This window comes from Takifugu rubripes, chromosome 5 (assembly GCF_901000725.2).
Source record: "Takifugu rubripes chromosome 5, fTakRub1.2, whole genome shotgun sequence".
In the NCBI taxonomy this organism is placed as follows: Eukaryota; Metazoa; Chordata; class Actinopteri; order Tetraodontiformes; family Tetraodontidae; genus Takifugu; species Takifugu rubripes.
Genome location: NC_042289.1, coordinates 794,954 through 811,264, shown reverse-complemented (window position 1 = coordinate 811,264; position 16,311 = coordinate 794,954). Strand labels below are relative to the sequence as shown.

The 16,311-nt window shown below is 42.9% G+C and overlaps 1 protein-coding gene across 1 annotated transcript; it reads left to right on the top strand.

Annotated features, from left to right (window-relative positions):
• The first annotated feature begins 6,241 nt into the window (after positions 1-6,241).
• On the top strand, positions 6,242-12,825 carry LOC101062463 (monocarboxylate transporter 7). The gene is made up of 6 exons (XM_003964376.3): positions 6,242-6,596; positions 7,769-8,019; positions 8,149-8,292; positions 9,059-9,187; positions 9,346-10,254; positions 10,480-12,825. Exons 2-6 carry the CDS (start codon positions 7,788-7,790, stop codon positions 10,734-10,736), a joined length of 1,671 nt encoding a protein of 556 aa, XP_003964425.2. The 5' UTR covers positions 6,242-6,596; positions 7,769-7,787; the 3' UTR covers positions 10,737-12,825.
• Positions 12,826-16,311: the final 3,486 nt, after the last annotated feature.

The window sequence follows — 16,311 nt, the reverse complement described above, 5'->3', positions numbered from 1 at the left end:
TATATAGCCCCTGGACCATTTGCATGCTAATGATCTGGGTGGTCACCTGAGAGTCGTTAGCAGGGTCGTTGGTCGGGTCGTTGACCTAGTTTCTGTTGAGATGTCTCCCCTTTGTCTGCTGGGTCACATGGTGATGAGTCACTGGGTCTCTTGGAATGGTGTGAATGTTTGTTTTGCTGTTGGAAGGAGTGGAGGACTGCATTGTATGTGGGTGATAGGAAGTGCCTCAGGCCACCACCCCTGTTTAAGGATGGTTTCTCCAATTTAACATGGATAGCTTCCTTGACCCCCCTTTCGAACCAGCGGTCTTCTCTGGCCAGTATCCGTACTTGGCTGTCCTCGAAGGAGTGCCCACTCTCCTTTAAGTGTAAGTGGACTGCTGAATCCTGACCCGAAGAGGTGGCACGTCTGTGTTGTGCCATTCTTCTGTGTAGAGGTTGTTTGGTTTCCCCAATGTACAGTTCCTTGCATTTCTCCAGACATCTTGCATCACATTTTGGGAGAGATACCCTTCGGTTGGTGCGAGAGCTTGAGAAAACAGCCAAGAAGTTAGCGGACTTTAAGAACCACCTCCGCTACAACCTCAGATGTCGACAGCAGAAGATGACTCCCACCTGTCTACGCATCAGATCAACAGTAAAAAGGACACAGAGCCCAGGTAATTCTTCACATGACGGAAAAACGCTTACTCAATGAAAGGATCAGACAAATCCACTTTACCATAAACACCCTGGAAGCTAAGTTAGATGAAAGAAGGGAGGAACTACACCTACTGCTCCCCTCTGAAGTAATGGAAGAAATAGCCAAACTCGTTTCCAGGACTCAGCACACCCAACACACCAGGACCAAGGAACGTCAGATCCGAAAATTCACCACCCTACTGGCAAAACACAACCCCAGCGGAACCAACCCCTTCTCCAACCATGTCACATCCCTGTCTGACTCACAACGGGAGAAATGGGTAAAAAACCTATCAGACAGGGAGCTCACACAAGCCGAGGAGGAAGTGCTGTCCAAAGGTTTGAATTTTTCAGTCACCCCTGAAGAGGTACCGACTGTCGAACTCATCACAGCCACTGAGACTGCCATTAGAAACAACAAACTCCCGGAAGCAGAAGCAGAACAGATTAGACTCAAGGTAACAGCCGCTCTTGCTAGTGCAAAACCTCCCACCTCCAATATCACGAATGAGGAAAAAAGAGCCATTGCATCCTTAGCCAAGGACAAGAACATCACCATCTTACCAGCTGACAAAGGTAGGTGCACGGTCGTACTCAATACCACTGACTATGACACCAAAATACTCAGTCTTCTGACAGATACCGCCACGTATGAGAAACTCAAACGGGACCCCACCAGCTCATACAAGAAGAAGGTGGTAGACTTACTACAGAAACTGGAAAAGGATAAAGCCATTGACAGACCACAATACTACCGTCTATATCCAGGAGAAACCATCCCTTGCATTTATGGATTGCCCAAGATCCACAAACCAGGGACCCCTCTCAGACCCATAGTAAGCAGCATCAATTCGGTAACCTACAACATTTCCAAATACTTGGCCTCCATCTTGTCGCCCATGGTTGGTAACACCCCACACCACATCAAAAACTCCCAAGACTTTGCTCAAAAAGTCGTTGGACTCACACTACTTCCAGAAGAGACTATGGTATCTTATGATGTCACGTCACTCTTCACGTGCATCCCCACCGCCAGCGCCATAGACACCATCCACAAGCACCTTCTATTGGACAAGAATCTTACAGAAAGAACAACCTTAACACCGGCCCAAATCTGCACCATGCTGGACCTGTGTTTGAACACCACCTATTTCCAGTACAGAGAAGGCTTCTACAGGCAGAAACATGGCTGTGCCATGGGCTCACCAGTATCCCCTATAGTTGCCAATCTATACATGGAGAAGGTGGAATCCCAGGCCCTGACATCCTTCACAGGAACTGCGCCAAGCCACTGGTTCAGGTATGTGGATGACACCTGGGTCAAAATTCAAATACAAGAATTGGAAGCGTTCTCCGATCACCTCAACAAAACAGACGAGCATGTAAAATTCACCCGGGAAGAGGTAAAAGGAAACAGTCTGGCCTTTCTGGACTGCGCAGTCAAGATCACTGAGGACAGAAATCTCACCATCGAAGTCTACAGAAAACCTACACATACCGACCAGTACCTCCAGTTTGACTCTCACCACCCACTGGAACACAAGTTGGGAGTGATCAGAACTCTCCAACACCGGGCCAGGGAAATACCCACCACATCCCAAGGCAGAAAGAAGGAACAGAACCACATTAAGACAGCTCTCAAAACATGTGGCTACCCAGACTGGGCCTTCACCAAAACCTCAAGAAAGCAAGACCTCAGCAAAGGAGAGGAGGAGAGAAACAAACGCCGCAGCGTTTCCATCCCCTACCTGTCTGGAGTCTCGGAGAAGTTTAGGAGGATCCTCCAGAAACACGACATACCGGTTCATTTCAAACCCAGCAACACCCTCAGACAGAGGTTAGTACACCCAAAGGACAAGACACCAAGACCCAAACAAAGTAATGTTGTTTATGCTGTTACAGTGCCAGGAGAAATGCAAGGAACTGTACATTGGGGAAACCAAACAACCTCTACACAGAAGAATGGCACAACACAGACGTGCCACCTCTTCGGGTCAGGATTCAGCAGTCCACTTACACTTAAAGGAGAGTGGGCACTCCTTCGAGGACAGCCAAGCACGGATACTGGCCAGAGAAGACCGCTGGTTCGAAAGGGGGGTCAAGGAAGCTATCCATGTTAAATTGGAGAAACCATCCTTAAACAGGGGTGGTGGCCTGAGGCACTTCCTATCACCCACATACAATGCAGTCCTCCACTCCTTCCAACAGCAAAACAAACATTCACACCATTCCAAGAGACCCAGTGACTCATCACCATGTGACCCAGCAGACAAAGGGGAGACATCTCAACAGAAACTAGGTCAACGACCCGACCAACGACCCTGCTAACGACTCTCAGGTGACCACCCAGATCATTAGCATGCAAATGGTCCAGGGGCTATATATTCTCAAGCTCTCTCCCCAGCGATTTCAGAACTGAAGAAGCCTTCTGGATAGAAGGCGAAACGTCTTCAAGAGAAGAAACCCAGTCCAGTTGACAGAGAAAACTACCTTGGAAACCTGGGGTTGTTCTTATTTTCCTCAATTAAAGAAGAAAAATAAGCTGTTCTAGCCTTACGGGGGGCCGTTTTGTAAACTAATAGACAGTCTTTCCAGGCTACATGATAGCTATCTATTTTACAAGAATGCCACTTCCTTTCTAGTCTTTGCACTTTCTGCTTGAGGGTCCTGATATGTGAATTATACCAGATTTACTGATTTACTATTTTCTTTTTCAGGGGGGCAACAGAATCAAGCATGATTCTCAGTGAGGTTGCACCTTCAGCAACCTCAGCAGGCTAAGATTATAATGATTGATCCCTGGGGATACACACTGTGGTCCTGGGATTAGCACAGGGATTGCTTCCTTAAACTTAGCTACAGCATTTTCTGAAAAACATCTGCTATCGTAAGACTGTGTTCTGAGGATAGAAGAATCCTTAATCATAAATGTAAAAGTGATCAATGAATGATCTGACAGGAGTGGGTTCTGAAGGAACACTGACAAACTAACTGACTCAAGTAATGAAATGAAGCCATTTCTAAAGCTGTCATTTACAACGTCTACATGGATATTAAAGTCTTCAATGATAATGACTTTGTCCGTTCTAAGGACCAAGTCAGATAAGAAATCAGAGAACTCAGACAGGAACTCTGAATGTGGCCCAGCAGGGGGCCAATATACAACTACAAACAAAAGTGGCTTTTCTGTCCTCCGGTTCAGATGGGTGATGCCAAGAGTCAGGCTTTCAAATGAACTAGAACCATTATTTGGTCTAGGATTAATTAATAACTTGGAGTGATAGATTACACCACTCCCCCTCCTCAACCAGTACCATGAGGAATATGATAAGTGGAGGAGTAGATTTGTTTAAGCTAACATACTCCTCCTTTTGAAGCCAGGTCTCAGTAAGACAGAATAAATCAATGTGATGATCCACTATCAGGTCGTGCACTAACAGGGATTTGCACAAAATAGATCTAATATTTAATAGTCCACATTTAATTGTGCTGTTAGTGTCTTCTATTTGTGCTTTGGTGTTAATTTTAATAAGTTTATGGTGATTGACGACTCCCTTGCTCTGTGCTTGGTGAACTTTTAACCGTGGAACACAGACTACCTCTATAGTGTTAAATATCTTATTGTTAGTGGATGAGGGTTCTATGGAAGCAGCAGATAGGTGGGTAAGACTACAACTCTGCATCCTGGTCTGGACCCTGGTTTGTCAGGTCACTTTGGGTCTAATAAAATTGGCCAAGTTACTAGAAATGAGAAAGGCACCATCCCGTGTGGGATGGACACCGTCTCTCCTAATCAGACCAGGTTTTCCCCAAAAACGGCTCTCATTGTCTACAAAGGACACCTGGTTTTCGGGACACCACCGTGACAGCCAGCGACAAAGCAACGACATGCGACTAAACATTTAATCGCTGGCCAGATTGGGGAGTTAAAAGATATAACATTTTTTATTTACTGTTAATCCTGTAATAGATAAATAAATAAATAATGTTGGCATCTGTGTTATTTATAGAGTTTAAGATACTATAGTTTTATGAGGCAGTTCCCATGGTCATCCCAACCTTGTAGCCCATGTGGTGCAAATATGATTGGTCCAAAGTGAGGAAATTTTGCTGTTTCTCCATAGAGCAGTGTCTCCATAGAGGCAATATATTTGACACATTTACAATTACAGCTATAGCTATGATTATTCTCTTGTATTATGAGAAAGAAGATGCATATAGTGGAAAGGATTATGCATCTTAAGTGTTACATTGTTACCTTTAGTCTTAACTCGGTATACTGACCTCTGCAGAGGAGGTTTACTGCCAAGGACGTTATGTGGCATCTCGTGTTTGATTTTTGTTTGTAAGGAAAATGATTCAAAAATTTACTCCAAACAACTGGTGTTCTTGTCAAAGCTGAGAGGCAAAAGGTCATGTAAGTCACAGTGCGGAAATGTCCTACTTGGCAGAGGTCACTGCTTTTTTTTTTTTTTTTAGTTGCCTAGGCCAAGGAAGTTTACCTCTGGCAAGGAGGTGATGTGACAGGCAGTGTTTTTGCGTTTGACTTTCTGTTTGTTTTCACCCTGAGAGGCAAAGCGTAACACTATCATGGTGGACCAGATACATGATACTGGGTTGTACTCGCTACCTCAATCAACATCAAGGCTAACCCTCAAATACAAGACGCGCAATGATAGCAAAGTCATTGAAGGTATATACAATTAATTGGAATCTTAGTTTTAGAGGAACGTAACAATATGTGAGGATGCTGCTTACATCCTTCAAAGAAATTATGTAACAGCCACCGTTTATTTGTGTTGTCAAAATCCCTAAAACTTAAAACTTTTCTGGAAATGTTAATAATGTTCAAAGGAGGAGCTCGTTAAATTTAGAATTTAAATTTATTTCTAGATTTGGGAGGGACCTTTGATCTTCTAAAAGATTAAGACAAAAGACTTTGATCATAAAGCAATCTATAGTTGATCAATGTCCATTTAAAGAAGACATTTCTCTCCAGGCACCATGATTCTCTAATCATAGTCTATGCAACCTCAATCAGTAATCCTTTCACCAAGGCTAACCCTCGAATACAAGATGAGCAATACAGTCATTGGAGGCATTCCAAGTAATTCAAAGATTAGTTTTTGGTGTAACAATATGTGGGTAAATGACCTTGTTACATTTTTGTCTTTGTAAACAGGCACAAACACAGGGAGGGAGAGGGAGAGATAGTATAATAGGATGTCGCCTCTTGACTGGAATAAACCTGTTCATGTCAGCCGCGCTCACATTTGCATGTGCTTCGTAGTGCGCGCGCCCTGATGCGTTCACTCTCATCCTGTACTGTAGTAAATTACTCCGGACAGCAGCATTCATTTAGGGTCGTAGTTACGGCTAGCATTACAGCTTTTAACGCAGTGGTGGTGCAGGATAATTGTACGCCATAAAGAACTCTAGACTATATAAAAACCCTCTTTAGTAACCGCCTATATCTCCAAATCCCGCAGGCACTGAAAGGCATCCTTACAGCAAACACGCGATATCCAAGCACGTGTCGGGGTGTCTCTCATCTCACAGCTCGCTCAGCGCGTTCATGGACCAGTTTTGCGCGCATGCGTTGGGATACCGGCTTGAGCCGGTAAAGAGCTGTCGGTAGCTAAACCAGACAGGAACTATTTTACCAAAGACAACAGGCGAGGCGAGAATAGAAACAACACAAGCTAGGTTAAACTTGTCTCCTATCTTTTTGTACACCTATCATTTTTAACACCCTGCGTATACTGTATTTCTGGACCTTTTATTTTGGAAGTTAGCTATATCATAATAAATTCAAAATCATGGTACGGTGACAAGACGACCGAAAACCCTACCTTTGTCTCGACAAAAGGCTGTTGTTTGTTGTTTTGTCTTTTTTCGAGCTACAGTATAGAGCCGGTAAGTAAAAGTTGAGGGACTCCAGCGGCCGGATGCTGAGCTCATTGGAGCAACGGTCGCGCTCAAAATGTCTCTGCTTTTGCTCTCAGAATGTGCGGGCATATATTGTTTTGCTTTTAATAAGACTCTGCTTTAGATACATTAAACAGCTTAACAATTCTCAGTCTGAAAAACGTTTTAAACATAAATATCCTATAATTTACCGATCGTATGTCTCTGAAGAGCATTTGCAGGTGAGCCTAAATGCCCCTGACTCATTCTGAATATATCTGAGAAATATTTTATCATTGTATTTGTTGTTTCGACGCCTCCCTTTGTTTGTAAAAAAAAAAAAAAAAGAACTCTCCGACATTGCCACATTCCTGCGCTGCAGTTTTCCCCGCCTTTTGGATGGAATTAAAATGATTCTGCTACCTTTGTTGTCGTGGCATGACAGTGGAAAAACAGGGGCGTTATTGGGATCAAATAGCTATCTTAGCTGTGTGAATAACAAAAGCAATTGCAGTAATGACCCCCAAAGTGATAAACATCATATTCATAAATAAATACATCCATTTTATGTTACTTCCTGTATCCTAATCAATTACATCTACACCCATACATTACATCTCACCATCAGTTTACATTCTACAGTGTATTTCCATTTTATTGCTTTTGCTTAAGCAAGACCTCTTTATTTTTGAATGATTTTAATGTTCATTCCAAAGTCATCCAATATATGTCAGCTGCCATATTTGCTGCCAGCTATGAGATATAACTGAACCTGTTACACCAAGCCAGAAATGCAGTTACTGCTTATTTTTATCAGCACCATCACAACATAGCTCAAAAACTTAAAGAGGTCCTCATGTCATAACTGAGAAGCTACAAGTGCCAGCTGTGGTTCTGTGGCTTATGTGCTGCATGCAGATGCCACGTCCTTTTTGTGCAACATTTGCTCATCGGCATTGTTCCATATTCAAAGACTGATGATTTTTTTTGTATCAAATCTAAACAGTTGTATTATTATTGTAAAAGTCCAGAACCTCTCTCTCCAAACACCACCTTTAACCAGAATCATAGTCCATGTCTGCTGCCTCAACCATCAATCTTTGGTCAAGGCATACTCAAACAATTATAGTAATGTTAATGATGTGCACAAATGCTAAACCTATACCCCTTTTTCTATCTAGTGGACCAACCCCTGTAGCCATGAGGTCGCCCAGTTTCCAAAAGTGTTTGGGTCCAAATGTTTACCCAGAGGTGCCTGAAGGCGGCTGGGGTTGGACGGTGGCTGCAGCCTTCTTTGTGGTCGAGATCTGCACCTATGGGATTCTCAAGAGCCTGGGGGTCTTTCTCCAGGATCTCATGGAAGAGTTTGGGGAGAGCAACAATCGAGTGTCCTGGGTCATCTCCATATGTGCCTTCATCTTTACCGTCACAGGTAATTGAAAGACGTTAACAGTGGCTAACATGGCAATAAAAATTAAACATACTTAAAATAAGAGTACAATTACTTGCTCAACCTTCGTAAAGCACAAGTATGGTGTAATGCTTCATTGAACCCTTCCAGCTCCATTGTCCACGTTCTTGAGCAACCGTTTTGGCCATCGTCCAGTGGTGATGATGGGAGGCTTCCTGATCAGCCTCGGAACCATCACCTCCGCATTCAGCACCTCCATCAATGAGATGTACATCACCATCGGTCTTGTTTCAGGTACATGTCAAAGTCTCACAGTGGCATTTACAAGTTCATCCATTAAACAACTATCATTCATTTGAAAGTATGAGGGTTCTTTCCAAGGCTTCTCTGGTAGTCTGGCTTCATCATAAGTTAGAATTTAATCCGTTTTTTTGTATATGCCACATGAAAGTGAACAAGCAGCTTCCAGGTTCCACGCTGCTATCACTCATCTGAATTTAACATTGGCTGCAGCTTCCCACAGCTGTTTGATTGATATTAGATGAAATAACTGCTTGTTATGTTTGACAGCCTAACATTAGAAGTAAGGGACATCAAGATGTTCGACAACACAGTCAGGGCAACATCACTGTTCAATTCTCTAGTAATGAATGCTAGCACACAGCAGATGAACATGTTCCATAAAACATTAAATTCCTTTTCAGATGGGTTTAATGAAACTGGTGGCCAGGGAACAATGCAGAACAATGAACATCGAAATTGGTGATTGCAGATTTGTACCAGAAATCGAATTGCTTTTTTCTAGCTTTCCCATCGTGATACACATTTCTGCATCTGAAACAGACCGGGGCTAACTTTATAATTCCTTCTCCCCTCTCTCCTTGTCTCTCTTTTTTGTCTTTACATGCTTTTTGTCTTTCAGCAGCTGTAGCAAAACTGAATCATACCACCTATGACAAAGGAGTCACCTGACACCTTGATCTTGAACCATCCCCCTAGTCACGCAGTGTTCCAACCTGCCGGCCAGTGGCTGTCATGTCCCCTTTTACCTCTTTTACAGGCCTTGGCTACTGCCTCTCCTTCCTCCCCACCGTCACACTCCTCGCTCAGTATTTCTCCAAACGGCGCGCTCTCGTCACCTCCATCGCTTCGTCGGGGGAATCCTTCGCCCTATTTGCTTTTGCACCTGGTGAGTGATGAGTTCAATAGGACGAAAATGTGTTCTTGAACAATAATAGTCGCCTTTCTTGAATATTGCAGGTTCACCGTAGGCTTCAGACTGTTTAGAAATGAAAATTCTTCAATACCCAGTCCCATTTTAGTGATCCTGCCTGTCTTTTCTCACAGCCCTCACTGCGCTGAAGGAACACATTGGCTGGCGCTATTGTCTCGTCCTCCTTGGCATCTTTCAGGCTTCGGTGATTGGTTGTGGACTTCTCCTTCGTCCAATTATTATAAAAGCAGATTCTGAAAAAGAAGCCAGCGAAACAGACAAAGAGCACGTTTCCCTGAAGCAGCTTGAGGCTGTTTACGAGCTGGAAAATGAACAAACCATAACCTCGGTCAGTTCAGGAGCATCAAAGGACTCAGAGGACTCAGGCATTACATCCCTTTATGCTTCCGATGTAGACCTGAGGGCTGCTGAAGAAGGAGCTATGATAAAGTTAGCTGTTGAGGACAAAGAAGGACAGGAGCCCTCCTTGTCCACAGTCTCAACTCCAGTCAAGGAGGGTGAACTTTTAGAGCTACAGGCAGGTTCTCTACAGCCCTCCAGGCCCCAACTCCTGGACTTCTCTGTGCTTAAAGATGGTGCCTTCATCTGGTATTCCTGTTTTGGCCTGTTTGCCACACTTGGCTTCTTTGCTCCACAGCTTTACATCATTGAACTCAGCAAAAGCCGGGGGATTGAGCCAAGCATGGCCTCCTACATGCTCTCTGTGATGGCGGTGGCTGAGATCTTCGGTCGCCTCTCTATCGGAGTGGTGCTGAACAAAGTGAGCTGCAGGAAAACCCTGGTGCTGCTGGCCTGCGTGGTTCTGCTGTCGCTGGTGCTGGTGGCCTTCACTATCGTGTGGGAGTTCTGGGGTCTAGTGGTCTGCTGCATCCTGTATGGCTACTTCCTGGGCACCGTGGCATCCACTCACATCCCCATGCTGGCTGAGGAGGATGTGGTGGGCGTCCAGAAGATGGCGTCGTGTGTGGGAGTGTATGTTTTCATCCAGAGCTTTGCTGGACTGGCAGGACCTCCCCTGGGAGGTAAAGCTATCTCCAATTTGATTATTAAATCTAAAAATAGTCTACTACTAATTCCTGTATTCAGATTTAAATGTTTAAAAGCTGTTGAAGTAAAAACTAAACTTGGTTGATGATAATTAATAGTGGGACAGATGAGGAGTCTGCACCAGTTTGGGCCAGTTAGTGGTGTTGTAAGTGCTTCTGAAGCTCCCTGGATCCCAACATCTGCCTAATCCTTCCTTGCAGGTGTGTTGGTGGATGTCACTCACAATTATGGAGCTGCCTTCTACTCCTGTGCAGCCGGAATGGGAGTCGGTGCCATCTGCCTGGCTATGGTTGGCCCAGCCAAGTCAGGCACGTGCCAAAGGCAAAGCAAAGAGAGGGAGGAAGAAGCAAAAATGTCTGAGGACAATGAGCAGTTGGACTTTCTGGAGGTGGACTTTACCCAGGGGAACAGTCCAGCCGGACAGATTGTGGATCCAGAAGAAGCCTCTGTAATATAAACCCAGCCTGTCTCATTCAAACACAGCGCCAGCATGTGAGGCTGCTGGACGGCCCCCCCAGCTGCTGCTGCTGCTGCTGCTGCTGCTGCTGCTGCTTCTGCTTCCACAACCTCAGGTTTCTTTCTCGCAAGCTTGAAATTCACTCCTTCACAGGGAGGAAGTGGTCTCTCTCCTGAAACCTAAGACACATTCACACCTATTCAACAGGTGTACGTTGATCCATCAGAATGTCTGTGTAAGTTCTCAGTCATCCAGGTCTCTCTTCAAGAGAAGAAACCCAGACCAGTTGACAGAGAAAACTACCTTGGATCCATCAGAATCCTCTGTATTTAATCAAGCTCAGAAAAGTTCCATTGTTAAAAATTCACGACCACAGTTTCTGTACAGACCTGGCTAAATTATGTCTCTGACGCTGATATCGCCCAATTTCTGTTTGTTGGAGGTGGGTTTTCTTACTGTTGGATGATTATATCATAGACCAAATAATCAACTAAACTGAAAACCAGTAGCATGTTGGATGGTCAGTTCAAGCAAACACACATAGCTTTCTGATTCCTCAGTTTATTACCTCATTTTTTCTGTTCATGTACTCAGTAAATTTACTTCATTGCACATAGGGCCAAAACTCAAAGCACACTTGAGGTCACAGACCGAAAAAACATAAAAAATAAAAAGTGCTTTAAAATAAATCAAAACATTCGATGTTCTTTGCTTTTATTCCAATTTAGCAAATTAAATTTAAAAATATTTGCTTTAACTCCAATATTATCACCAGCAAAAACAAACCAATGTACTCAGTTTTCTTTACTCTTATGCCATTTTGTTTAAGATGGATATTTGGCTTCTTCTCTTGAGATGTTGGTTTAAGTTTGGTGTCAGGTTTTGTGCTGTGGGGGTTCTCAGGATGGACTGCATTGAGAAGACTTCTCTATGCTGTTTTGTTGATCTTTGTCACTGAGAAAAGCTTCTCACGGATATGTGCTGTACTACATACACAAGGTGGGAGCCACATGGCGACGAAGCTGGGGCGTTGCTTCGGGAATGGAGAGCATCAACAGAATGGGCCCTGCAGAGTGGGACTTTGCCTTAGTGTCCCAGGACACTGCAGCTCTATCAGCTCCATCTCAGTCTCTACTTGTGAAGTCTGTACTGTTTGCTTTCCATGTCGACTCCAAATTCCTTTTTTTGTTCTTCAAAGTCACATGATTTACTGCGTGGACAGTTGAGTCTGTGCAGAGGTCAGATTGAGGAGTGAATTCTATCATTCAATCAACTTTTTATGGAGTGTTTATTCTAAATGCATTTCTGAAAGACACTGAACATACAGGATTAATTTTTCACCACACAAATCACTGCAAGTCAAAAAGCAGAAATAATCCAAGATGTTTTCATCCTCCCACACCACAGCCTACTGTGCTGTTTCCTGTAACTTTCTTTTCAGTGCTCCCTCCACTAGATCCAAATAGCAACAGATTTGGACTTTGCCAACACAAAAGCTGTTATCTGCTGCTTGATTACATCAGTGAGATCATTCCAGAATTGTTATGACTTTCCTTTTTGGATCTTGCTATCAGTTGCTAACAGTACTTTTACTTCAAATCATCTACTGTTATGAGTTGTCCCTGGTGGACATCACTGAGACACCAAAGCCACAGTGTCTGAGCAATCACAGATCATAGTTAGTCTCTAATGTCATCCACAGATATAAGTACTAATTCTCTTAAACTATACAAGGGCATTGTTCACTGATTTCAAACCTGCTTTGTGTACATGTTTTCTATTACCCTCCTTCTGGACGTTGGTACATTAATTTTGCACAAGCCCAATAAACGTCAGTGTAGTTCTCTGGGTAAAGAGAACGATTAAGTGAAAAACGGTGATGTCACAATAGGACCATGTGGCCAAATCTGTGTGTGTGTGTGTGTGTTAAATAGCCACACATGTATACAAACACATCTCACGGCTTGAATCTTTGTTTCTATTAATTAAATAGTTTTTTTTAAAATTTAAATTATGTGGGTGGCAGGCAGTTCTCTGTTAAGCACTGTATTGGTTTAAGTATTTCCTAATTTAAAATGACTTTAAAAATTCATGTGTGTGTTCGTTTTTTGATTACTGGGTGTCAAAGAAAATTCTTGAAATCACTAAAAGAGAAATATATGTTCTAATATTTTAAAAATAAAAATCGTGTTTAAAAACAGAATTCAACTACCGGTACATTGACATGCAGTGTGTGCCCGCACGCAAATGTGGATGTGCATCTGCACCAGGCCCCCTTGACTAGCACTTAATTACTGTTCCACCAATTGAAAATTAAAATTGTTACCATGAAAATCTAATTTATGTTGTGAGTATTTTTACAGGCTTGTAAATTTGGATGCAGAAGAATTGGTATAGAATGTGCTATTAAGCGCGGTCTAGGAGCTCCAGGAGCCACACAAAGAAGGCCCCCGCTTCCTCAAGTTCCAAATGACCATTTATTCAAAGATCAGAAAGTTTATTGAAAACTAAGGATCATTCCAAAATTAAAATCCAGAAGATTTCATCAACACATATATCCTCATTGTGAGCTTAAAGCCAAAATTACAAAGAATTGAGTCTAACTGAAAAGAATCAACCAAAATAGAAATACACCTCTCGGACCCCTGCCCCATAATGATAATAAGCATCAAGAAATAGGTTTCAAGAAGGAGCTCGTTTAAAGTGGGAGTTTTTACTCAGCACAATGACTGAGGAAAAAGATTTTCTGTTTTTTAGCACTGCAATAGATGAGTTCTATTAAAGATATTAATGATAATCAACTGTAAGACAGGAACTGTTGGAGAGGAAAACAGGACCATACTGACATTTTCCTTACTTAGAAATGTTCCAAAGCTGGAATTCTCCGAATTAATTCAAAATTTATCTTGGGCCTGTATAGAAAGTTTAGTTAGAGACTGAGTCTTGTATAAGTACAATTAATTACATCCATTATGCCTGTAAAGGAAAACCAAATCTAACCTAATTTGCATTCGCTCTGTAATTCTCAATTTTACATGAACTATTGTCATTTAATTAAATATAGATTAATTAAGTCCCATTGGTTTTATCTACTTTTAACTGAATATATAGTTTGTCCAGCATCCCAGCTGAGACAGGAAACATCCTGAACAGAACACACATTTGCTACCCTGCAGATAAAAAAGCAAATCAAAAGGTTCAAACAAAAACTAAACAAGACAACAACAGGGGACTGGCTGTGGTGAGATGTTTATCACCCTGACAACATCCTGTTATCTTGTTTGGTTAGAATATTCAATTTAAAACTAAAAAGTTACTTCAAATTTATTAAATCTCTTTGGGGAGAACACTTTCTATTTTGAGTGATGAGGGCTTTTTGAAAGGTGTTGGATACTGCAGTTGGTGACTAAAGGGGCATCAGTAGAATAGAAAGATAAATTGTCAGTACTTCTTGAGTTTATGCCAGGATAAAGTCTACTGGATTGTGTTCTCCAAACCTGCACAATAAACACAGTACCCAAACAGGAGGGAAATTATCATCTGTTGAAATCCACTTTTCATTCCATTGAACTTTATGTTGCACAACAAAACAAATGCCGTTTATCCGCGGCCTCATCTTTCTTCAGCCCCAAAAAGGCTACAAAGAGCTTCCACTCGTCACGGTTCTGTTACTACAAAAGTGCTGCTTATAGAAGTGGTTTTGGCTGTCACTACTGACCTTGTTCTTGTTACGTCTCACCTGTGCAGGCAGTGCATGTACATGTGTCAGTGGCTCCTGCTGGGAGAGGTATGGACAGTCTGGTCCACCTGTTGTTTCCCTCCCCTGCAAATCATGACCTACTGCTCTGCTCACTGTGGGAGGCTCATATTTGTTACACCTCTGCCCACTTTAAGGTTGCAATAATCTTTAAAGCAACCGTAGAGAAGCAGCATACCACAATATATATTCATATTGCCTTATTGAATGAACTGGTTTATGGCCATTTATTTTAATTATGACCGATGTAATATGCTTCTCTTTTTCCCCAAATCCTTTTGACTTCATCAGAAACAACAGAATCTATAAACAAGTTACCACAAGAAACTAGGAAGACCACAGACTTTTTTATGTTACAAATTTGTTGGAAAATGTGAAATTTAAGTGTGACAACCCTTTTTTATTTTCAAGACTGCTGATTTCTTCTCGTATAAACACGCTTTCTGAGTTAATTGGATAATACCCATCCTGCAGAGTTTATTATGATGTGGCCCATGAATTCCCACCCCCACCCAGTCCTTCCTTCCTTTCTTCCTTTCATTTTTTTATAAAGCACACACATATTTGTTATGCCATAAACCAGTGTGCTCTGACTCCAGGCCATTTTTCCATCTCACAGAAAGCATCTCATCGCTCACTAACACCAATGCAGGGAAGATAAATGCGACAATTATAGAAGGACCAAATAATTGACCGTGCACTCTATTACTGTTTGTACTCAGGTGAAGCCATGCTTTGCATTTACGGACTCAAAATACACAAGGAAGGAGCTCCATTTAGACCCATCAGCAGCAGCACACATATAAAATTACCAAACATTGAGCCACCATTTTAGCTCCTCTGGTAGGAAAAACCACACACCACATCCAAACCTCATAGGACTTCACACACTAGCTGACAGGACGAACCTCATTCCGGACCTGATGACCATTTATTTCCAGTTTCAGGGAGGTTTCTACAGACAGAAACATGGCTGTACGATTTGCTCACCGGTGTCGTCTACAGGAGCCAATCTACACATTGAGGAAGTGGAGAGCAGAGCCTTGACCTCCTGCACAGGAACTGCTCCCAGCCACTGATATACAGGTAGATATGTGGACAACACATGGGTCAAGATCAGAACACTGGGAGTAGAAGCTTTCACGGAACACATCAACACAGTAGACGAAAACGTCGACCCGGGAGGACGTCAGAGGAGCAAGTCTGGCCTTCTTGGACTGTGCCGTGCAGGAGACGGGAGCTTGAACATCAATATTTACAAAAAACCCTCCCACTCAGACCGATATCTACTTTTCAACTTTGCCACCACCCACTGGAGCACAAGCTAGGTGTCGCCAGAACCTGACACCACCGGGCCCAGAACATGCCCACCAGAACAGAGGGAAAGGAGGAAGAACAGCGGCACATCTTGACAGCACTTAAAACTTGTCGCTACCCTGGCTGGTCCTTCATCAAATCCTTTAAAAAACCCAGAGGAGGCAAAGAAGAATTGTCCTAAAACAGAACAACATTGTCATATGTTGCAGGGATTTCTGAGACACTCAGGAGGATTTTCAACAAACATGACACCCTTAAATTTCAAGCCCTCCAACACCCTGAAGCAAAAGCTCGTCCACCCAAAGGACAAAACACCAAGACACAATGTAATGTATGCGAGGAATGCCCAGACCTGTACATTGGGGAGACAAAACAACCATTTCACAAGTGCATGGCCCAACATAGAAGAGCCAACTCCTCAAGCCAGGACTCAGCAGACCACCTGTGTCTGAAGGACAAAGGACACTCGTTTAAGGACAATAACGTACAGGTTTTGGCCAG